Raw genomic sequence first — 25443 nt, forward strand, 5'->3', positions numbered from 1 at the left:
GAGTTAAATATAACAAGTGATTCTAAAGGCATTAATCTATATAAAGAAATAATTACAAGATAAAAAGAACTTTTTAAATACAAATTTTTTAAATTTTCTGTTGAATCATATAAAGTTGACTTGACTAGCTTAAACGACCAAAAAAATTTGTACTTGATTGAAATAATACTGAACTGTCATTTTGACATTCATATTGATTTCCATAGCACGTATATATTAATAATTTAGTTGCTAGGACCCTAGACCCCTCTAGCAATCAATAATAGTGGATTGGATTACGGATTTCTTCCGAAATAAACTTTCATACAAAACAGAATTAAATGAAAATGAATTAAATTCTACTTAAAGATGGCTAAAAGTATTCAAAACATGCATTAGCATCGTGTTCTGATATATTGTAAAAGTTTTAAATGTCTAGATAGTCGGGAAGTTAGTTAACAATCGATTGCAAGATTTCTACCGGATAAACAACCACCAGAAAAACAAGAATACGACCTAATAAAAACGTTATGAAATAGTTGGCAATGAAAAGTTACTTTAACAAATCGTTGACAAAGTTGACTGTTGGTGTCATAACTCATATTTTCAATGAATAATGTGAGTTCTACCATCAAGATTTTTCTAACTAATCTATAATCTATAAATAATTATTTCTTTTATTCAAGGAATAATTCACAAGATTTAAGAATATATCTTTCTGATTATTGAACATAATATATTCGGAGTTCGATTCCCCGTCGGGTTGGCTTACTTTTTTTCAAAAAAGATTTTTTCTATTGGTTATAATATATGCTCTCAGAAAGTGTTTTTCTAAATTATGTATGTTCAATAATCTATAATCTATAACTAGCTCTTTTTTATAGTGTGTTGTGTATCTGCAGTCTTAGGAGTACCTATTATATATTTAAAAAAAAATAATGTAATCGACTCGCTCATTAATATTCAAGGGAGTTCAATGCTTTTCTTCTAATTACAAAAAACAGTGCTCTGGTGGTTTTTTGCGATTATCTCAAAACTGGATTTATGGAATACGTAAGTTACGACTCTAGGCAACTCGAATATACTTATATCACATTGTCAAATAACATTTCTCAATAAAGCGGTACCTATCGATGAGTTCGTTATTTAATTTTCTTCGTAGTTATTCTTTGGTGGACCTATCATTGAATAAGACGTTTTCAATTTTAGTTATATAAACCCGTCTAAAAACACAAATAGTTGTTAAAATACGAACGATGTGTTCAAAAAGGGCAAAGTTTTAGCACGAGAAAACAAACCGAAACAACAGCGTTCAATACTTAAGTAGGTATTCCTCGATCATCTTTTCAAAATGGTGAGCCTGAATATTCAAAATATAAAATTGATACTATCTTTGTTTGCTACGTAAACATTTCATTGTATAAAACTGTTCTAATGAATTTAAGTTCCATTAAATTTAAAAAATTAAATTCCAGTAAGTACCTTCAGTCGATAGTATTAATATATAAAACTGTATTACCGTGGAAACGCTTATAAAGCTAACAATAACTAATTGAAAAGCCATCAGCGTTAGTAATAACTATGTGCAGTTGTGTAGTAACTTGGGTGCGAATTTCCATGTTATATCAATTGGCTAAGTCTTTACTACCAGGAATTATAGCCTCCAGTGCCTACATTTTATATTTAAAAAAAATCATATAGTATCATCAGTAACAACTGGGTAGATTCACTGACTTGTGCAGGTAATGAATATGATGATGAAGCTGATAAAACGACAATGGACCGGACATGTCACTCGGATAGTGAACAACCGTTAGACATAAAAGGGGAAGTAAATGACCATATGGCTGCCCTAAGACTCGATGGATCGACCAACTAGATTAACTCGATTAACCGAAAATGAATAAATCTCAATTGTTTAAATGGTAGTAGAACTGGCGTGATGATTTGTCTATTAACTCCTCGATGAAGACTTATATTGAGTTAGTAAACACTTCTAAGTAATTTAAAAATACAGTTTATATGTATGGTTAACTTCATTCGTCGAAAGTTTTGTTATATACATTTAATTACACAAAAAAACAACGCAATATTTTATCCTTAAGTTTTCGCGAGCTTTCGAAAACAACACCAAGCGAAACAAGAACGGCGCTCAAGTGGAAAGCTCAAAGTCCGAATCCAGACAGTGTGCACAAGATTGTCAAAGAAGGTGTAACGAGGTTGGAACTTTTTATTTGGAAAGTTTAAAACACGATTGTTTTTTCAGGCGCCTGATACAAAGAAAGCACAGTCGTGTCGCGATTGTAGTACAAACTTGATTAAAAGTCCTACATATACAATATTTCTATCCAATTCTCTGAGACTCACTGAATATAATGCTTTTTTATACATATATAAATAATTATAATGTGAAATAGAATAAAAATAATTTAGAAAAGTAATAGGTACCTTAAAAAAAAAAAACAATGAAAAACATTAAATCCAGTGGGATTCGAACAGCTATCATTTACTTGTCAGACGAATGGTCTGAACCAATTGACTTTCTTGCTAGTACCTACATTTTAATAACCATGAAATCCGAGTTATTTCAAATTTTATCCAAATTATAAAGATGGTAATCGTGTCTTAGTTTTAAATACTATTACAGATTCCATGTACCAAAACATATGTAATTAATTATTTACATATTTAAACAAATATACAAAGATTTAGCCACGGCAGGTAAATCATTTTTCAGTGACATCATAAAAGTACTTTCCGCAACGTAGTTTCACTGTCGTAAAGTGGACCCAGGTCTGATAATGAATATATCATATAACGTCATTTATATTTTATAATATTGGTTTAGTCATTGGCGGCCTTAGGCCCGAAAAAGTGGTAGGTCAATTTTGAATATATTATTTTAATTCGACTTCTCGTTGTATTTCGTTGTAAAAGACGTATTGAAAATTGACTTTTTATACATTATAGAAGAAGTGATAGAAATTGTTATAAGTAGGTAAGGTACATAACATAACAAATGTAAATTTTTCACATCGCCAACCCATCGTTAACCGAAATTAAACACAAAACGTTATATTTTTTTGTAAGTTGGGTCCTAAACTTCACAAAAATGTTATAAATAACTAAAAACCAAACTTTGTATGTCTATTCATATAATAAATGTACCTAATAATATTTACATAAGATTAAAACAATCAAACACATGTAATAAAAACTCCGTTGATAATACCTAGTAGCTTTTTTAGCTGGCAGAAAAAGCGTTGAATACGAGTCGTACATCGTAGTCGTCCGACGTTTTATATCTGTTTCATTTGACACATTGTAAATGTATTTCTATTTCATTCTCGCACGATCAAAATTTTGCCTAATGCTGGGACAAAACAATATGAAGAAAAAAGGCGAACTGTGCATTCTCGCCGACTCACATATGAAAAAAGAGAGATAAAGAAATATTTTATTCCGGCATTTTCTCAAATGACCGAGCGTGAGACATGTGTGTATGGTAATTACACACACATGTACATATACATGAGCATGCTCTCACGTTGACGTTTTAACCGATAATAATAATTATAATTGAGATTGTACATAGATTGTAAGATATTTATTTTTGGAGGGTCATTGACCATTCAACCCAAAGAGCCATCCGCCATTGGGTTTAGTCCAATAATACTGCTGCAGCACGCGGTATAGTTTGGTTATGTACCTACTAACCGCCACGTCTCCGTACTCATTATACGAACATATAATATGCGTAACATGGTGTAATGATAATAATAGTAGAATCAGTATTATGAAATTTGCGTTTTTATTAAAATTAATAATAATTAATTCTTAACAGATACCTATATGTTATCCAACTTTTATGTATAATTAAGAAAAAAAATCCACTAGACAAATTTTCACTCACAACGGCTGAGCGGCTTAAGCGTAAAAAAATCTGCTAATACAAACCTCCACTCCGTGGAAGCCCTATGGTCTTCTTAGAATCGGACATGGTAAAAAAAAAAATTTTCACTGCCAAATAGCGAATGTCACCACACGACAGCTAGTGTATAATTATTATTATATATTTTTAATTAACTATTTATTTTAAACAAAGAATGATTCACAAGATTTAAGAATGTAACATTCTAATTATTGAACATACATAATTTTGAACACACTTCTGAGAAAAAATATATAACCAATAGAAAATATCTTTTTGAAAAAAGTAAGACACCGAATCGAACCTGCATCTCTTGCCCAATGTAGGTAGCTAGCTCTATTTAGAAAGCGTGAGCAGTGAGTATTAAAAAAGCCATAGGCTAAAATTTAATTAAGTATGACTTCTTTAGCATTGGGGTCAATGTGCGTGGGTACGATGCCCGAGGGATACAGGTTCGATTCGGTGTCAAACTTTTTTTAAAAAGATTTTTTCTATTGGTTATAATATATTTTCTCAGAAGTGTTTTCAAAATTATGTATGTTCAATTATTTTATATATTTTTTTAAAATCAGAAGTTGACTGAACTCTGCTTCGGTATCGTGAGCTTCATTAATACACATTAAGTTGTCGTAAAGTAGCAAAAGAACAAAATTAAAGTTGACTCGCGTAATACACAAAATAATCTGCGACGTATTGCGTTTATAAACAATGCCGTTTCGGCTTAAATTTAAGTAGCACAAAAGATTTAATTTCAAAGAGGGCTTTATCCCAGAGACGTAGCGATAAGTAGTCATGGCGCCGTTTGAAGTGTTTGAGAATAATGAAAACTCCAGGACTTCTTCAAAAGGTTTTCAATACGATCTATTTGGATAAACATTTCCCTGCTTAATCAGAGGTATTAGCTAATTGGGATACGTACGTAATAGTCTGAATAGCAGCTTAATATTTGCAATTCACAAAGATTAAAATTAATACGAATGAACAATAATGCGAGAAAACTAAATCGGATTCATCTTACCTTGATTCTAAAAACTCGAGATATATTTTTATTGTAATTATTAATCTATTTATTTTTCATTTATATGTATGCATGTGGATGTAGGTATGTATACGTGTGTATATAAATATATATATCAGGTGGGTTTATTTGTGAAATTGTTATGTTAAAAAATTATATATTATATTAATTATAATTATATCAATAGTATTCGTTGTCAATGTATATTTGCCTTTTGGTGAGTGTACACGGAGCCTGAAGATGCCGAAAGAGTCGCAAAAAACGACTCAAATGGAATAGTACAAAACTTAAATACCTACATTAGTATTATTTTTCATTCATAACTGACTAAACGCAAGATTTGTAGCGTATATAAGAATAGTTTTATTAAGCATACATTTTAATATTTCAGTTTCATTGTAAATCTGTAAAATAAAACACAATATAATAAATAATACTTACATATTATGCCACACTATTGGGTAAATATTAGGACGGTTTTTCATATCAGTATAAGCACTGAGCTTTATGTGGGAGTTATCGGTTATATCATTACGTCATAATTTATGACAATAATGCAGGCGCACTGAATGCTTTGTTGAAAAATAAAATTATGATGGCAAAACGATAAGGAATAAATTTTCAAAACTATAAAATTTACTAAAACCATCATATTTTAGTGAAGATAAAAAAATTAATAATAAATTGAGGATATATAATTTTGAAAAGTACTGTATTCGATGTAGTACTGTACATATGGTACATTTAGTCAAGTACCTGATTGACATCATAAAGCTGATGACGGTTGTTGTTAATCACCCATTAGATTCATAATGAAACGTGTGGATTAAAATAATAATAAAAATGGAAGCTAGCTTCAGTATTGTAACGTTTTTATATTTCAAAAATAGTTATGCTTGGACATTGTGAATGCGAAGGCAGGGTATTCTTTACACTGACTGTCTGAACATGAGGAATCAACGTGGAAATATTCAGGTATCCTGTTGCGTACGCGATGAGGTAGGTACTGTAGAGTAATTGGTGGGGGACACGGTTACATGTAAATTGTACGTAAAACATTTCACCGTAGCACAGTTTGCCGTGAGCTTTCTTACCGGAAAGAGATGACCGCATACTATACGGTCTCCAATTTTATTAGATTCAATATGAAAATTAATTCAATTTTCATAGCTGATTTTTGCAAAATTCATGAATTCATGAATAAAAACCTAAGCTAACCAAACAAATAATCCAGTATATCGGCTATTTTCAAAATTAGTTTGCTGCTCGCTTCCTGTAAAGTGTAAACCGACAAGAACTGTGTTTTATTTAGACAAGAATTTTATGTCAGTACTATACGACCCAGAAAGGTTGGACTTACTTTAATATACGGTCATATATTTCCGATACAACATTTCATCGTGAAGTGTGATAAGGCAAACTGCACACTTATAAGTTTCCGGACACGGGGGGACACGCGGCAGACAGGCGCGACACTACGCCACGAAAAATGTAAACATGATTCAGAACCATACCTAAGCCGCGTAGGTCCCTTAGATAACGCGCCTATCTTTAAGAAGCCAATATCGGATACTTAGATTGCGTAGCCTACAGTAGCCATACATAATAGCATAAGCAGGTACAAAATCTACGGAAAAAGTCGGTGGCCCAAAACGAAACGATATAAAATAGGGTCAAAACACGCCAAATAAAGTCGAGCTAAATTAGCAAATCTAGATGGTGCTTATTGCTAAGTTCATCCGGATAGTTCTGCATCGCGCTCATAGAATGTGTGGTAAGATTGACGATACACTACAGAATTAACAATAATTTGAGCACCGATTACCTTCCCGCGTCTCGATGTTGGCAGCGGGTCTTCAGTATTTTCCCGTTTCGTTTTCTTTATATCCGGACAGTCTATGCACTGAACATCAAGTTTAAAGAATACTGAACTTAACAGGAATAATAAATCAGAAAGATAAATTATTCTAAGCTACGAAATATATTTGCCCATTGAATCGATATGTACGATCTCAAAATTAAGATATATTTTAAATGTTAAACCAAAATGAACTCATCGTAAATACGTCATTGTCATAGAAGATGGTTCTTTTTGCTCATTGCATCAGTGTCGACTAAATTATGAAGTACATTATCATTTTTGTTACGTGTATCCTCAGTATGTGAGTGGACTAACAAGGAATGCTTGTTAATAATTTGACCAACCGATTGGGTCCGTGCAATGGATTAAAAAGACATTTAAAAAGAATACGTATTTCTACAGCCGCGAGTTCAAAGACAGGCTTTCTACTAACTAGGTCACCGGGGGTGGTCACTTCTAAATTTAAGAGTAATAGTATAAATATGTCATATATTTATATTATTTATTATATAATTATATAATAAGTATTTTTCGCAGCTTGAAACGGCAAACGGCATCATTATTATATTTTACTAAATGACTACATGCCTCCCACGATGGCCGCGCGGCTTTGGCGTCCGCTTATAGCATCGGGGGTCCCAGGTTCGAATCCTGGGTCTGGCAAGTACACGTATTATTTTTCAATTTGTGTATGAGTCCAGAGTATGGACTTAATAGGGTGAGCAAGTGGCTGACATCCATTTCTCGTAAAAACAAAATCTGTTGTGGATGCCCATATAATCCTATTAGGATCGGACATGGTCGAAAGAATATGACTACCTACATGCTTTCCTTGAACAATTTTTTTTTAAACTAAAATAGTAGTTCTCAAAATAATGCAGTTATTGCGTATTTAGAACTAGAAAATAAATACTAACGTCACTTTTTAGACAAAAAGCAAAGCATTCACGCATTCCATTGTATGCGAAAAGTTTAAATTACAAGAGGCCGATTTGTTCTCGCAGGGGCGAAATATCGCAAAAACTAAGCCCATATCAGCGCGAAAATGACAGTTCTACTTTTTTCAATTTGAAATAAAAACTCGATACGATCCGGTGCGGCAATTTACTACCACCCTCATCCGCCCCGCCCCCGCCACCGTCTCTCACACACGCGGTACATTAAGTAGTGCTCAGTCTACCTGTACGAGAGGCGTAGAATTTGAATCTGTGGATGTAACGCGACACGGAAAAGGGTGACTCGTCAAATAATATTTAATCCACATTATCGTCATCATCTGCTATAATCTCAATTATACAAATGTGTACCTGCTTAAATTTAAGGACCAAATGCAACGATGTCGTTACGTTATGCTAGAATTACTAATTATAATAGCGTTGCGTACTTGACACCTAAGCAAAATAATAAATATCATGACAAGGGTTTTGGTTCGAAGTGCATAATTCCGATTTTACATTAGCTGTTAAAACATTTTGAAACTGACATACATTGGTAAGTGTGTGATTTAAGAATTAAGAGCATACTACAGTGAAACGGCAAATAATTTTCATCAATAGGTGCGACGAAATTTCGGACTGGCTGCCAATCGGAGAGCGAAAGTCGAGCTGTGAACACGTCAATTTGTTTTGTGATGGCGTCGGGGGAATTAATTCTTAAATCGTGTAAAGATGACTAAAAAACGTTACCCATTTACTTGAAAAAGAAAACATGTCAATGAATATATTATTATTATTACAAATAGAACAATAAACATAGCACTAAGTGGACGCATGTTGAATTTTTATGACAAATTATATTTTGTTCTGCACGTGTCTGAGTGCCGATGGCATTTTTTCTATTATTTAAATGGCAACACGCTCGTCGTGTTCATTATTTACAAATCTCTAGGGGTCGTATGCATGAGATTCCTAAAAACCTTATAGGCTATATACTGCACGTTTGTATGCATGAGTACAAACGTAATTAGCTGTTAAGTGACGTTACGAATGTGACATCTCATGTGTCATGGTGTTCAACTGTACAACATACGAGTATTATAAAATTTCATTCCCCGATAAATAATTCAAAATTTTGAAATTGTAAATGTGTCTGAAAGTGTGCGAACGGTACCATATAAATTTAATAATTATACATGAATAATTATTATGAACTTTAAATAATTTATCAGCTATTCACATGTATTTTATAATTATTCTACTGTACGAAAGGTTGTATTGCCAGTAAACTTTTCCATTTGGTGGCAACACTGAATACATTTGGTGGCAATACTGAATATTATTATGACTAACTTCACTTCAATTATTATGAGATGTCAAAACAGAATAAGAATAAATGACAGAAAATGCAAATGATTTAGATTTTAGACAATTATATGTATTTATCTCTGTATAATATTATCATTTATACCAATCACCGTTTGACACTATTGATGTTTCCAGTGTATTTGAGAGTTGTGCCTTGTTTATTACAGTTATGTTACAATAATTAACTAGGTAGGTAGGTACCATAATATTTTGAAGAACGCAGAATGCTTCCAATTGTATATTTTAATGCCAGATACAGCAGTAGGTACATATTTTTGCGGTGGTTTAGCGGAGATATTTTATCGTAATCTTACGTAAGTCCATCTTATGTATCCATGAGAAATATTGCAAGCGAAAAAGGTACGAGGCATTTTATCAGTTACCTACTATCTAGATTATAGACTAGGGATCAAAATTATACGTATTTTGTAAACAGCACGACTAATAACTGTTTTTAAAGTTCGCAAATGTTTTACAGAATCTACAAAACGAACAAGAGTCTCAACCAAACGTTTGTTGCAATGCATGCAAAATTAGAATGACATTTGAAAGTGACAGCTGAGGCAGCCATTTTTAATGGCGCGTGACGTCAGATCGCTTACGTCACAAACAGTGTTATAAGCTATTCGATGGAAAATCGGTTAAATAGCTTATAAAGCATTTGGGAATCTCATACATACGGCCCTTAGTACGTAATAAATTCATTCAAGTAATTAATTCAAACAGCCCCTTTTGATTGGTATTTGCGTAAATAATCGGTACTAGATACAATATTGATTTGGCGAAAACGTATAGACAATATTCATAATTGGATGTATTTATTTGACACCTGTAACTTCTGTTTCAAATTCGCAACTAAGGTTGCCACTCGTTATTTTGTTAAGACTTGTTTATATAGACTTAGTGCTAATCACTAGTACTTATTACTCGCACTAAAACCGCCGGGATTATAAGGAGTAGCGTAGTGCGAGTAGTTGATGAAAGTTAAGTTATAACAGCACAATATATGAAACTCAATACAATCTGTCTTAAGGCTATACCTCAGCTGAGGCATGGTCTAAAAAGATCGTGACTAGGCGATGCGTGGATTGTGCAAATGACGCGAGCCGAACGAAATATAATTTGTCATAAAAATCCAACATGCGTCCATTTAATGTTATGTTTATTGTTATATTTCTAATAATGATAGTATATTCATTGACATGTTTTCTTTTTCAAGTACATGCGGAACGTTTTTTAGTCATCTTTACACGATTTAAGAATATATTCCTCCGACGCCATCACAACACAAATTAACGTGCTCACAAGTCGACTATCGCTCTCCGAATGGCAACACGGCCGAAATTACGTCCCACATAGTGTTGAAAATTACTTGCCGTTTCACTTATGCACGCTCTTAACAATATTGCGAAAACCGAAATAACGAAAAATATGTACAATACCAATTGTGCCAAAAGAGATTTATCTCTGATGGGCTACGGACACCGAGGACATCGTGTATGGACAGTAGTTTTGAATACTTGGGGCAGAAAATCATGGGAGACGGCATTTCGCGAAAAGTGGGAATGGCTGGACCAATATTTAGTTAGTTAGGAATCTCTGGGGCATATGGTTGTAGTTAGTTAAGCCAAAATGGCGCCTGTTCAACGCTTGCATTCCGATGGATCTTACTCACAGAAATTGTATGCGGACTTCTAAAACAGGGACTTGAGGCGGATATTGGGTGTGTGGTAGGTATAACTGTCAGAAACAAGAAGATATTAAAGACGACCGTGTAGCTCATAGTGAAATGTGAATAGTCTAAATCTGATAAAATTTATTTTCAAGTCAAGCGGATTCCAACATCTTGGTGGCAAAATATCATTCAAAGTGTTTATACGGTACGTCATAGGTGAGGTACTGTTGACGCAAGAAGACGGGCGATTGACAGAGATACCCGTGTCCATATTGTGATCCACCTAAAAAGCGGCGAGATGGCCGAGCGGTAACGTGTCGGCCAATAAAGTCGAATATTGAGTCTGGTAAACAGACATGTTGTTTTTTTCGAAATGTGTTTCATCCAGAGTAAGGAATCCAATCCCGAGCCAAAATTCTGATCCCGGGATTTCGGGATTACAATTTGACAATCCCGAGATTGGAATTTTTTTCCATTGTTTATATAAAATTTTTATATTTACAAATAACATTGATAAAATCGATCAAAAATAAATCTAGTATAATTCATTATATTTAAGACATTTATTGTTAATATTGTATACGTTCAATCTTGGAAATACACAAGTTTAATTGAGTAAATAATATTGTAATATAAATAATAATGTGAATTTAATATGAGATTGCCGTTTCTGATAGTAAAGACATAATGAATGGATTCGCGAGATTTAAAATAATAAAGCAAATAATCATGGCGTACTTATGGCCTTTCCGCTTCATAAATCTAATTAGTCAGCCAAATATGAAATTGCCGTAAAACGTATGATATCATGGTGGAATTACTTTGTTAAAAGTGCGAAGCATTGTTTTTTTCCAATCTTTCTCATTTTTAATAATTTATGTGAAAAAATAAAATGAATCGGCTACCTACACATGGGTATAAAACTTAATTCAAACTCAGTTTACTTCTAATGTAGTTATTTTTTATTAAAAGTATTTTTTTTGTTATATTTTCGATTTTATTTTATTTTCCATACAAATTGATAAAAAAAATCAATCCCGAAATCCCGGGATTATGTTTATCAATCCCGGGATTCATAGGTATCGAAAATAGCTCGGGATCCCGGGATTGGAATCCCTAATCCAGAGTATAGACCTAATAGATTGAGCAAACGGCTAGCTTCCATTTCTCGTAAATCTAATATTTGTTGAAACAAGCCCGACTCTGTCGAGACCCATATCCTCCGCTCAGGATCAAACATGGTATTTTTTTTTAACTTTCAAAGTGGACATTACGACAAGTAGTTAAATCTAGAGGTATTTTAATAAAATTAAATATTTAACGAATATTTTTATACAGCTGTAGTGTAGCGTACTGAAAATCATTGAGCTTCTCCTGATCGCATTTGAGAAGCTCACCTTAGAGCGGTGGATGGGGGAGCTTTTATGTCAATAAAATTACCGTTCGACGGTAACCTGCTATTACATTTGAAAAATTGTTCAATTTACCGTCGATGGAAGCTCTCCTGCTTGGTATTTGTTATTGTCAATCGGGTTTTAACGTTTCGCATAAAATTTTATACCCCATACAGACTACGTAGGAAGAGAAATGTTTTAGTGTCATTTTTGATTTGATATGATACAGAAATAGGTGCGCAGGTACGGAAAGATTTTGCGCACGTTTTGTTTGAGGACTCCATCGAAGCCTTTATTGATAGCCATAAAAATTTACTGACCCAATGGGCAATACAGTCAGAATATTGGTTCTTGGACTATGGAGACAATTAAGAAAATATTAAAGCGAACTAAAACTAACAAATAACGGATATAAAAATTGAATAGAAATAATTACAAGATAAAATTAACTTTTTATATACCTACAACGTTTTTAAATTTTCTGTTGAATCATATAAACTTGACTTGACTAGCGATCAAAAAAAATTGTACTCGATAGAAATAATACTGAAATGTCATTTTGACATTCATATTGATTTCCATAGTAACGCACGTATATATTAATAATTTAGATGCTAGGACCCCAGACCCCTAGCAACCAATAATAGAGGATTGGATTACGGATTTCTTCCGAAATAACTTTTCATGCAAAACAGAATTAACTGAAAATGAATTCAATTCTACTTAAAGATGGCTAAAAGTATTAAAAAAATGCATTGGGATCGTGTTCTGAAATATTCTAAAAGTTTCAAATGTCTAGCTAGTCGGGAGGTCACCGGACAAATAAGAATACGACCTAATAAAAACGTTGTAAAATACTAAACGCGGAGCTAGTAGAACATCTGCATTCGTTAAGTTTGACGAAGATAAAATTTGTTGTTGAGTTATACGATTGAATCAATAATATAAGTAGGTACCTATAGTCAAATATGTTATTGACTAAAATAATTTATAGAAAATTATGCATAGGTATGGGTCGGGCAAACTGATACATATTTTTATTAATTTATTATTTTGACTTACGTAGTATTTAATTCTTTTGAATATATCCAACTGACGTACCCACATTGACCTAGTTGGTAGAGCGGCCGTCCGTGTATAAATACCAAGCCACTGGTTGCAGATTAAAATTTCTCCATAAAAAGAAACCAGCATTTATAATTTAACCAAGGTAATTATATTACTAATATTACGTATCTGACGGCAGGTGTTATTTTTAACAACAACTTTATTCATGACAACTTGCTACTAAATTTCTTTTATTCAACGAATAATTAACAAGATTTGAGAATGAAACATTCTTCATATTGAACATAAGTAATTTAAAAATACTTCTATAAAAAAATCTTTGAAAAAATACGATTCCCACCGGGACCTGAAGCCATGTTTACTAGCTTCGCGCCAATGTGCTTTGCGAGTTAGGCCACGGACGTCCTATCTAATTACGATGAAATTACCTAATAGTTTTTACATATTTAAATGCTAATCAAATGGCGTAATTTTGGCCTTTGTGTTTTAAATCCATGCATGAATTATGTAAGTGCTCTAAATACTAACCGACGTTCACTTCAAATTGTAGTTATGACGAACTTGCACTTATTCTTTTTATGCAAGGAATAATTCCCAAGATTTGAGAATGACTCATTCTTTATAAATATATAAATAAATAAAACGGCTGACGCGGCCCGATGTTCAATTACAATATGATTATTATTGAAGTTATACCTACTTCTTTAGGCGCGCTTGGAAAATCAGATCAGAATGTATTTTTGGCGTGTGACATGTAACACATAATTTATTTTTTCACACAAAAATAAACGCACTCACTTGGATTCGAACCACCGATTGTTCGGTTATCAGCCGAACGCACTACCATTACGCCACAGTATGATACTCACCGATAAACTATTATACGTCATTGTGGCAGTTGTTACTTTAAAAATAAAATCAACGATAAATACTCGTATTTATATAATTTAGTAATATAAGTTAAAGTGTATAGAAATAAACCACGGCGTTCCAATAAGCGGTCCTTTTTCTTGAGTGTGTAATTTAACAAGATAATTAAGAGCTAGTCGAAGAATCTAAGTTATCACAAGTTTTGTTTTTGTTTTGTTACGCCAAATAAGGATAACTTCTAACGCGCGTACATAAAGTACACACACCGATTTTTTTTATTTCTTCAATACTAATATACTTTTACACGATTTAAAAATGTTAGATAATAAGTGTATTACTGAGGTAGATATATTAACGAAATCTTTTCTATATAATAATGATAACTAAAAAAGACATATAGGATAAACATTTTTAAAATATAAAAGAAAGAATTGGCCGGTTAAAATAGCGAGAAGAATCTATAGAATAAGAGATAACATTATAATATTATTTACCGAAGGAAATCATTTTCTGGGGAAACTAATTTCACGGCTGTTGTGAAAATAAATGGGCGAGTATCAATGTGGTATATTTGTTTGATACATATTCAACAAACAAGAATCTGCTATAACATATCTAGCAGGCGAATAATAATAAAATAAATATGGGCAGGCTGTGTTATTGATTTTGGCCGTTAACGGCTTGGCATACAGCCTTCGACGATAAGCTATTTTATTACATAATACCCGAGCGAATACACATAAAGTAAATTCGACTAACAGGCCCGCCAACACATTATTCGCATAATGCACGTATTTTCATTCGACAGCCTTATAAGGAAAATTGAATAAAGAACACAAGCAGATCGCAGTGGGATTACAAACATTTCGCTATAGGCTTCTAGCAGCATATTTTATTATCCTAGCGCGAATAGAACTAACTTATTTGTTCCAAACTGCATATATAATTCCATATATTGTCCCATCCTTATTAGATTCAAAGATAGTAAAAAATATGTGTGTATTAAAGAAATTAACATATCAGTCGACCATAACGACAATACTGCTCCGACAGAAGTAGTGTTATGTGTCGTACTAGACAAATGCATCGACCCGATGTGTAGTACGACAATGACGTTCATCTTGAACCGAGTCGTATTATTCAAACAAGCTGTGTCTCGTTATCGCCAAATTCGAAAGACTAGCTTTAAACCTCAATAGATTTTTAATATTATTAATACTATCTGGTTGGGCCAATATTCACATTCATCCTTTCTTTCCACCAACCTCAAATCCCCAATTATTGTCACAAGACCACCAGTCACGGATCATGATTGACTGTGATAAAAAGTTAAGTTTAGTTACTCCAAGACAGCCGAGCGCGTAGGCTTGCTAAAGCTCTCGCGCTCTATCTGATACGACACAAACGAGGACGCGTTAACTATAACGTGATTCATACACAATGCATCTGATTAACGTTCGTTGCACTAAATCGGTACGTTACGGTATGAGTTAACGTCGCGGCTAGATAATCCATCCTGAACTTATCATTTTCATTCATCAACCTCATATATCATCCATCAAAAGTTTACCGTCTAGCGGGGCGCCAGCCCTCACAACATATAGATCAGTGTCTGGTATCCTGTGTAAACCCCCCTCCCCTAGATCCGTAATCCACCATCAGCATCTTCAAATTACAGTCCACTACAAAAGCGCCACCACTATCGACCAAAGGTACTTGATGGAATTTGAATTTAAATTCTAATGGATCCATTAGACATCACAATAAATTTGTTTTATAATAATACTAATGTGGCAGCAGATATTTGTACAAAAATACAAACCAAGATGCCTCCCTGGTGGGTTACCTTTTTTGGAATATAATTTTATTAAAATATTTTCGTTAGAATATACATTTAAACCCCAGTTTAATTCGTATAATATGTAGATAGACTACAGAGTGTAGGGTATTAAGAAAATATTGTGTGTGATACAATATAATATGTAGAACAACATGAAAGTGGGCAAAAGGGGAAGATACCTATACCTAGTTGATTATTTCGATGCGCTGATTAGAAAAGTTTTGTCGGCGCGAGCAGAAGTCGATTAATGATGCTCGCTATAGAATTGGACACATGGAGCACTCAAAAAAGATTGCTATCGCAAAGCTTTTAAAGGTATTGTTCCGTTATGTATTAAAAAATAAAAGCAACAAACACTGCCGCCGGGCTGCGAGCAATCGATAAAAATAAATTCAATTAAGTCGCTGAACAGTCACCTCACCTGTACCTATGTTACTATATTGATTCAACAAATTTAAATTACATTTTGTATTCAACATCGCGTATCAGATATTCGTTTATTTTTACATGTGTTTCATACGCGTCGATAGTAAAATACGTACTAAAAAAAAGTACATTTTTGATTCTGAGGCAGTGGAATAATCCATAGGAAAAATCAATTGATGAAGATAATATGAAAAAAAAACACTCGATTCGATTTAAAAATATATATTATATATGTACATAAAGCAACGCTTCGTATTTCTTGGACAGAGCACAGGACAAGCCAGTAAATCATCCAGAGACTATAAACGGCTCTCGACAATGTGTCTGAGACGATTATGATTTTTTTGGATATAGGTATTGTTCGGCGCACATCGGATAACTTGGAGAGACTGGTGATGTTGGTAACCTCTAGGGAAGGCAAATCAAGGAAGAGCGTCAAGTGAAGGAGCATACTGAGCCGTCACTCTGCCGTGAGAGAAGTATATGACAGAGAGGGGTAGAGAGTCATGGTTTATCAGAATATGACAGAATTTCAAGCCATGAGAGTATATTGCAACATTATAAGTTTAGTTGACATGTAAAAATATGAATTGAAGTAGGATTATTGAAATACACATATTATCATGAATTACCGCAAAGTAAAGTATTAATCTTCTGAAAAAATATAAAAAAAACGCGTTATAAAGTTATGTATAAGAATATAGTACAAGGAAGTACACCTGGTGAACTAAGCAGACCCAATATTAATATATATATTTAAATAATGCCCATCTAAACTTTCATTTACTCAGTGGAATATATCAATAACCGAAGTAATTTCATTGAATTAGGAAGTAATAATGATAATTATTCTTTTCTTATCGTGGCATCCCCTAACAAAGGTCGGTCAAGTATGTCGTATAACATGATCTTAAAAAAATTCAGGCTAATGCTACGTCCGTCCGGAGGAAAGATCAAATCGCATTTATTACAATTTAATAAGGGATACTAAAAAATAAACACGAAATAAATTAACTTTTTTTAAAAATGTATTGATTTGTAATTAATTATTAATTCGAAGAAAATTACTTTGAACCAAGTTTCAACGTAGAACAGGTTTTATGTCATTTCAACAATAGGAAAGATAATTCGTAAAAAATAGTATCCAACTGTTACTAACTGTCATAATATGAATACCGAAAACTTAAAAGGCTGTAAGTGCCAGAAATTATCATAACGGTTTTATTTAGGAAATTGATAGCATGTACCAAGGCCAATGTCCTACAGAAGGGTTCAAGTACCACTGATGCACGGAAATAATTCTTAAAAAATCCAGAAGATGGCGTTGGTTGTATGAATTGAATGTTTAAGTGTGTTTTAAATTCCCATCTACCTTCTTTTTTTGAAAATGGCCCTTACGCCCTTATAAGTTTCCGGTATTCATATATAAAATAAATAGATCAATCAATTAGGTACGCTCATCTATTAGCGTCGATGCGTAAATATATTATTCAACAGTTAATACACTCATCTATAATGTAGATGCATTATCGTTGTTCGATGGACTGCAATTATGGAATTATACTCCCATCAAATTTATAATTCCGTTTTTACAAGGATATTAAAAAAAACATTGTCATTTCTACTGCCGTTCTTTTATAAAGACTGATTTCATAAGAGATAAAAGAATCATTGATCAACTAATGAAACGTTCAAACGAATTAACACATTTCCACTATGCCTTACTATATTTTAGATACACAAAATAGGTAGATACAGTGCATTATTTATTATATAATAAGACGTATGATTAATGAAGCCAATATATCGACAAACCTTGCAAAACATATCCGTGTTAAAAATAACTGCGAATTTATATTTTGCTATCATTAATAATTGTGAATGTCAAGAAGAAAATCTTCAATAATGTTAATAAATCCATATATATATAAATATATATATATATATATAGATGCAGTCTTATATTTCAATTATTTCGCATATTTAAGTCAAATCCCACAGAAATTTTTTAAATTTTGATTTGAAGAGTACTCGCACTGATAAATATTATTGATTGATATTTACTGTTACGAGGGTGGGTTAATAATTCCTTAGAAAAAAGCATTAAAACAGTTTTTATTTTTGTATTTTTTTTTTATTTCTCAACATAATCTCCTTGGAGCTCAATACACTTGGTTAGACGTTTCTCAATATTTTTTAAACCGTCAGAAAAATAAGTTTTCGGAAGGTCCTCAAAATAAGCATTTGTCCGATCGATGACTTCTTCATTTGAAAAAAAACGTTGTCCACTTAGCCATTTTTTTAAGTTTGGGAAAAGGAAAAAGTCACTGGGGGCTAAATCTGGCGAATACGGTGGGTGGTCGACCAATTCGAACTTCAATTCTTCAATTTTAGCCATTGATCGTAAACATGTGTGAACACGGGCATTGTCCTGATGAAAGAGGATTTTTTTCCTGTTTAAATGAGGCTGTTTTTCTTCAATTTTGTTTTTTAGCTGGTCCAATAAAGATGCATAATAATCCCCTGTTATTTTTTTTCCTTTTTCCAAATAGTCAACGAAAATAATTTCACGTGCATCCCAAAATACAGTAGCCATAACCTTACCAGCTGATTTTACGGTTTTCCCCTTCTTTGGACATGGTTTGCCTTCGCAATCCACTGCTTTGACTGTTCTTTCGTCTCGGGAGTATAGTGGTGTATCCATGTTTCATCTACAGTCACAAAGCGACGAAAAAATTCATCCGGATTGCGTTGCATGAGCGACAACAGGCTTTAGAGGCCACCACCCTATTGCGTTTATTGTCGACTGTGAGCAAACGCGGCACTCATCTTGCAGAAATATTTTTCATGCCCAATTTGTAATGTAAAATAGAAATGACGCTACCTTTTGAGATCCCTGTAACCTCAATTATCTCACTCAACTTTAATCTTCGGTCACTTAACACCATATCGTGGATTTTATTAATCATTTCTGGTGTAGTCACCTCTACAGGACGTCCTGAGCGTGGTTCATCCTTTGTTGATGTACGACCACGTTTAAATTCATTTAACCAGTTATAAATAGTTGCAAGTGAAGGAGCAGATATGCCGTGAACTAAATCCAACTCATTTTTTATTTCCTTTGCTGTTAACCCTTTTATATTAAAATGTTTAATAACAGCTCTAAACTCAATTTTCTCCATTTTCCATTTTTTCATTTTCCACAAGCAATTTTTTTTTTTAAATGTACGAGAAACGCACAACAACCCGACCAATCTGATTGAAACTTCGCAGCATACTGAATCGGTAGTGCCGCTGCATGAAAACAAACCGCTTACAGTACTAGTCGCGCCACCTGTCGGCTTTTCTAAGGACTTATTGACCCACCCTCGTACCATACATAATCATGGGTTTGGGTCGAAATCCCGACGGTGAAATCCCGAATGGCCGAAATCCCGAAGGCCGAAATCCCGAAAAATAAAAAAATACAAACAGTAATAATTGCGCAATCTTATCACTTATCTCGAATTGCGCAAATTTTACAAGATAGACAAAAACTATTTTTTTGTGGAAAAATGGGTTTTGTCTCTATTGCGCTATTTTTTACAAGAGAGACAAAACCCATTTATCCACAAAAAAATAGTTTTTGTCTATCTTGTAAAATTTGCGCAATTCAAGAGAAGTGTTAAGATTGCGCAATTATTACTGTTTTTTCTTTTTCGGGATTTCGGCCTTCGGGATTTCGTCCGGCACCCCATAATCATGCACGTGAGGCGAAGGAAGAAGGACACAAGGTGGAAACCCAAAAATCTACTACGATATCATTTACAACTCCAACACATTGAGAAGAAATCATGATTCCTAGAACATTGTCAAAAATTTACAAACATCCAGCAGTTGACAGGTTACGGTGTTTAGAAACATAATATGTACTAGTATAGTAGACTACGGAACATTTAAACTTTTATTTCAAAACGTTGTGCATAATACATTGCCTCAAACTACTATAGAATGCGAGAAAACCCACTCTACAAAGCTTCGTATGAAATCCGTAAAATAAATCGAAGTTTTGCACACCATTAGCAATGCTAGAAAACTTGTGTGAATGTGTGTGAAATGTGTGAATGTAATTCTAATTATACACACACACACATACGTAACAAACATCTCCGTGTGTTAATTAGCATTGTGAGGGTTTTTTAATTGACAAGAAAAATAAAAGCATTGTATAACGGCATTGATAATTTTAAAATATTCGTATGGTAATGACTGTAATTAAATAGTGTTACGACCAACGGAAAAATAATTAAAACACCGACCGTTGGCGCACTTCCTCCCATATGATATACTGCTCGTAATTTAAGTAGACGATTCATTGATAATATAATAATTAATAATATACCTAGATCATGGTTTCCCAAATTGGTACCCGAAAAAAATTCAAATCATTAAAAGTGAAAATATACATATTAAAGTAATCTAGCTAGCAAGATAATAAATATATGGGTCAAGTCGCTTTTATGCTCGTGTAGGTACTAAACAGCATTTATAATCGTAATGCAAATTTTGCACACTTAACTAAATTCTAGGATATTAATACTACTTGATGGAATTAAGTTTCGTACTATGTAGTTTTTCGCGACCCGGGTGTCGCCTTTCGGCATCTTCAGGCGCTACGTATACTCACCAAATGCAAGCACACACTGACCACGAGCACTCTTAACTCTAACTTATATAAGTACTAAATCAATAAAATAAAGTGGGTAAAAACTCCATTACCTACCTATCAAGTCAAGGGTCACAATAAAAAATATAGCAAACAAATTATAAATAGTTGAAGTGTTAGTAAAAAACCCCTATCTTATTAATATGAATACACTCGATAAGCATATTATAAAAAATCTTCAAACCTAATAATAGATCATTAGTAGGTACTTATATAAACAATAAAAAAACTATACTCAAGAGGTGTAAAATCGTCCATTCTAGGAACAATGGTACGTATTGGACAGATGCCGAAAGGCGAAACCCGGGTGGCGAAAAACGACTCAAATGGAATAGTACAAAACTTAAATCCATTAGAATTTAGATACTAGGAAATGACGTACTGGTTGTGTCCCGTATGCAACTTCGTTTATTTCCATAGGGGTAAAACCTTCCACAGTCCTCAGTGACTGTAGGAATCGCAACGAGGTGACACGTGCTGTATACACTTGTATAACAAACTAAGTTATTTTTATCAACCTGTGTACCTATGTCAATAATCAGCTAAATATGTATGTACCATAATTATTAATACACAAATACGCCAATAGTAATCATTGAACAACAAAGAATCAGATAGATAGGTACCATAATTATCATTTAATTAAGATTAATAACTTGTAAATTTAGGGCGACTGGATTTATTTAATTAGCACAGAAGTGTAGATAAAAATGTAACATCCAATTTAACACTAGATTGTTTACACATTATTACTGCTAAGCTAAAATATTAATACGATTCTGTTATGTTATACGGGATATAAAGGGTTCCGTGACTAAAATATAATTGGGAAACGCTGATATAGAGAGATTAGATGTTTTGGAAAAAAAAACCTAAACGTTATTCGTGTCTTTGACAGAATGATGGAAAGCTACTTACGTTGATTACTTCCGCACATATTGTCACATTAAATTTATATTAGTATATTATTTGACCTGGAACTTTTTGCTATGGGTACCTATCGTACTTCATTATAGTACCTATAAGCAGTTACTTATATTTAGTATTTGTTTTCTTATCAATACGTATATAATAATATATTATATATTATGAATATGTATAGTGAACAATTAATTCAAATATACAATAAATCTTTTTTGGGATATTTACGGCCCGGGTTAATAAATATATTATTTCAGTTTTCATTTGAGAAAATTAATAATTTCGCCTTTTGGAAGTCACATAGAGACGACTGGCAGAGAGCAAAATCATTCAAGTGTGACTAGAGTTGGGTTTCGGGAATTCCCGAGAAATTTTCGAGATTTTCCATCCCGAATCTCGAGAATTGAAATTTTTAACATTTCGGAAAATCCCGGATCTCGAGAATCTTATCTCGGGATTCGGGATTTCTTAATTATCAAATATTTTTTGAAAAAAAACGATTTTCTATACGAAAAAAGTGGACAGAAAATACAAACGTTCAAAGACTGATCGGGGCATTTAACACAATTAAGCCAACGTCCACTCAAAATGAGCGCAATTTTTGCAAACGCAGCGATTGACAGTCTGTGTTTTTTGAAATTCCATTTTAATAAGTAATGTTTTTAAATATTTTTGTTTTCCTACTTCTATTTTGTTTGTCTTCTAACATAAATAAAAAATAATTTCATATTTTTTGGAATTTGTCTGTTTTTACACTGATTTTAGGATTTTTAGAGGTTTTTTTTAAAATTTCCCGATATCTCGAGAATTCAAAATTTCATCATTTCGGAAAATCCCGAATCTCGAGATTGAGATTTTCTCGGGAAATACCCAACTCTAAGTGTGACCCTTAATCATAAGGTTCCAAAGAAGAAGAATAAGGTATGAAATTATTTAACACCAATGACATACAATGACGTATCGCAATTGCGTGATTGATTTTGGATATTTATGTTGGCTATCGTCAGCAAGTAAGAGCATTATCAAATCGTCTTTCTCTGCCCCACACGTAATTATGAAAACTTTCATCTGAACGTATCGGAACACTTACCTGGCATATTTCCTTCAAGAAGTGTATATCTCGGGTTCGATCGCACGTCCAGCGGCATATTGTCACGCATCCAGCGAACTCTTGGGGCAGGGTTTCCAGAGGCGGCGCACAGCAGCACGGCCGCATGGCCAATTTCCACCACCTGCGAGCTTGGCGGAGCCGCCACTGACGGGAAACCGCTTGGTACTTTGTCGGCTATAAAAAAGAAAAGAAAAAATATTATAGATACCAGTGATGGATTGAATCACATACCGAAAAATGTACACAAGATGATAGCATATCTTGACTATTATACTTTACGTAATGTTATGTTCCTATGTAAAAATCATAAGAATTCTATATTATTACATATTATTCAGCTACAATTTTAAATTTTCACGTTTTGTAGAAAAAACAAAATAAGTATTTTTTAATGGGTTACCTAATCAAAAATTCAAAAATCTATGATGTTCGCCGTGGGCCAGACATGAAGGTGCTCGTGTTTTTTTAATCGTATTCAGGGAAGGAAGAACACTGGTGCGCTGTACAACTAAGTATCGGAGCTTACAAGCACAATCCTCACTATGCCAAAAGAGAAAAGAGAAAACCATATTCAACCAATCAACAATCCCTACATCCATCCAGCTGACCTCAGTTTTAGACATCTGCTCCTGAGATATTCCTAATCGTAAAAACCTGGTGATGAGCAAGAGCCTTGTGATACGCTTGATAAAAATCGATTATGGTGCGGAGCGGTTTTGGGCGAGTTTGAAAAAAACTATTAGGCAATCCCTCCAATATATAAATAACCGGAAGTTCCTGGAGTCGCATATTGAAGACTTCTCAGTGTATTGCCATGGCAACAACGCGTGTTTAAATAATGTATAGGCTCTCTTTTGAGATGTGACTCCTTTTCTTCTTCCAAATAAACCAAAAGTTTACTAATAATAATTTTAATATCACTCCTGATCGATGTATATATATATTTATTATAAAAAGTATCAACTTACGTAAAATGATAGATACTTACACCACGGAAGCGTAAAATGTAATGATAAATTTAAGGGCGATCCTCAATTGAAACGGAAGTGCAATTAACTGCAAAGGAGGGGCTTGTTAGTTCACCGTTGCAGTAAGTAATTATTGCTCGGATTAAATATTTATATGGCATTAAATATCAACAAAATACAATCGTATTGCAAAAACAATCACGGACTCTACAAGTCCGTCGCGAAAGCTACAATGAGTTTACTATCAAATATAGAACAAAGGAATAAGTACAAATACCACTGAATTACATTTTAGGTGGAAAAAAATGTATTGTGGAAGCCTTATTATGGGCACACGCAAGCATAGCATACAAAACGTATAAATTGAGAAACTCTCACTCTTTTTTGCATAATTCAACAGTTTCAGCCGGAGCGAGAAGGCTGGAATTCGAAACAGTTATCCATAATATAGCCGGGCTAAGGGTAAAACTTGAAACGTAACTCACTTCTATTTAATTTCATAACTTCGCCCCTATTCAATAATATCAGAACTATACGATCACTTAAACAATGAAATTATTTATTCGATTACCTACTAACGATATTGGGCTCTTGAAATTATCACAAACTACCTACCGGGAATTCCGCATACTCATTTAACAAACTGCATTGAAACAAGTTCAAATTAGTTACTAGACTTATATTAATTTCTATCGGTTGCCCTTGGTCAGCGATGGCGAACTGTGACCCACATAACCACTTGTAAGAATATTGTACTTCCTTTTCGTTAGAACCTCATTATCGTGATTATCTGTCTGTTTTGTTTGTCCGTATTGTTTTAGCTTTGTTTTTTGTATATAATACATCATTAAATTTGTTTATTTCTGTTAAGTCTCCGTGACTTGATGGCACTTTTTATTAAATTACATCTTTCAGTAAACTCAGTCAAAGCTCACTTGAGATCATGGCGATCTCAGTCTTGGGCATCTGCTCCTGAGACATTTCCAGGCGTAAAAAACTGCTGATGCTTCACAACAAACGTAGAATCTCGTGATACACTCGATTAAGACCGAGTGTGGTGCGTGGCGGGTTGGTTTGGAGGGGTCTATGTTTGTGTTGTCGAATAATTGCTTTTTTATTTTTTTTTCTTCTTTCTTAACTTCCTACTTTGAGAACTACGGTGCATGGTTCCAGCATCAGTATCGTGCGGCTCCGTCTCGGGACGGAGTGATCATTTAAAATCATTTCTTTCAGACACGTTTATAGCGTCATTGAAAGCGGTCGTGCATATCCACGGCTGTACATAGATGACGGGTGGCGTTGGGAACCTAGCTTACAAGTATGGCTCCACTCTTTTCGACAGTGTACGTCAAGCAAGGCCTGTATCAGAGAAA

The 25443-nt window shown here is 33.6% G+C and overlaps 1 protein-coding gene across 2 annotated transcripts in view; it reads right to left on the reverse strand.

Annotated features, from left to right (window-relative positions):
* Lar (tyrosine-protein phosphatase Lar) overlaps window positions 1–25443 on the reverse strand; it is a 712977-nt gene that overhangs the window by 88291 nt on the left and 599243 nt on the right. For both annotated transcript variants that reach the window (XM_085959967.1, XM_085959966.1), the window contains exon 6: window positions 23082–23276. In XM_085959967.1, the coding sequence (XP_085816093.1) occupies window positions 23082–23276 (195 nt within the window). The remainder of the gene's footprint in view (window positions 1–23081; window positions 23277–25443) is intronic.

This window comes from Rhyacophila brunnea, unplaced genomic scaffold (genome assembly GCF_057557595.1).
Source record: "Rhyacophila brunnea isolate RB1 unplaced genomic scaffold, BYU_Rbru_1.0 scaffold_9, whole genome shotgun sequence".
Lineage (NCBI taxonomy): Eukaryota > Metazoa > Arthropoda > Insecta > Trichoptera > Rhyacophilidae > Rhyacophila > Rhyacophila brunnea.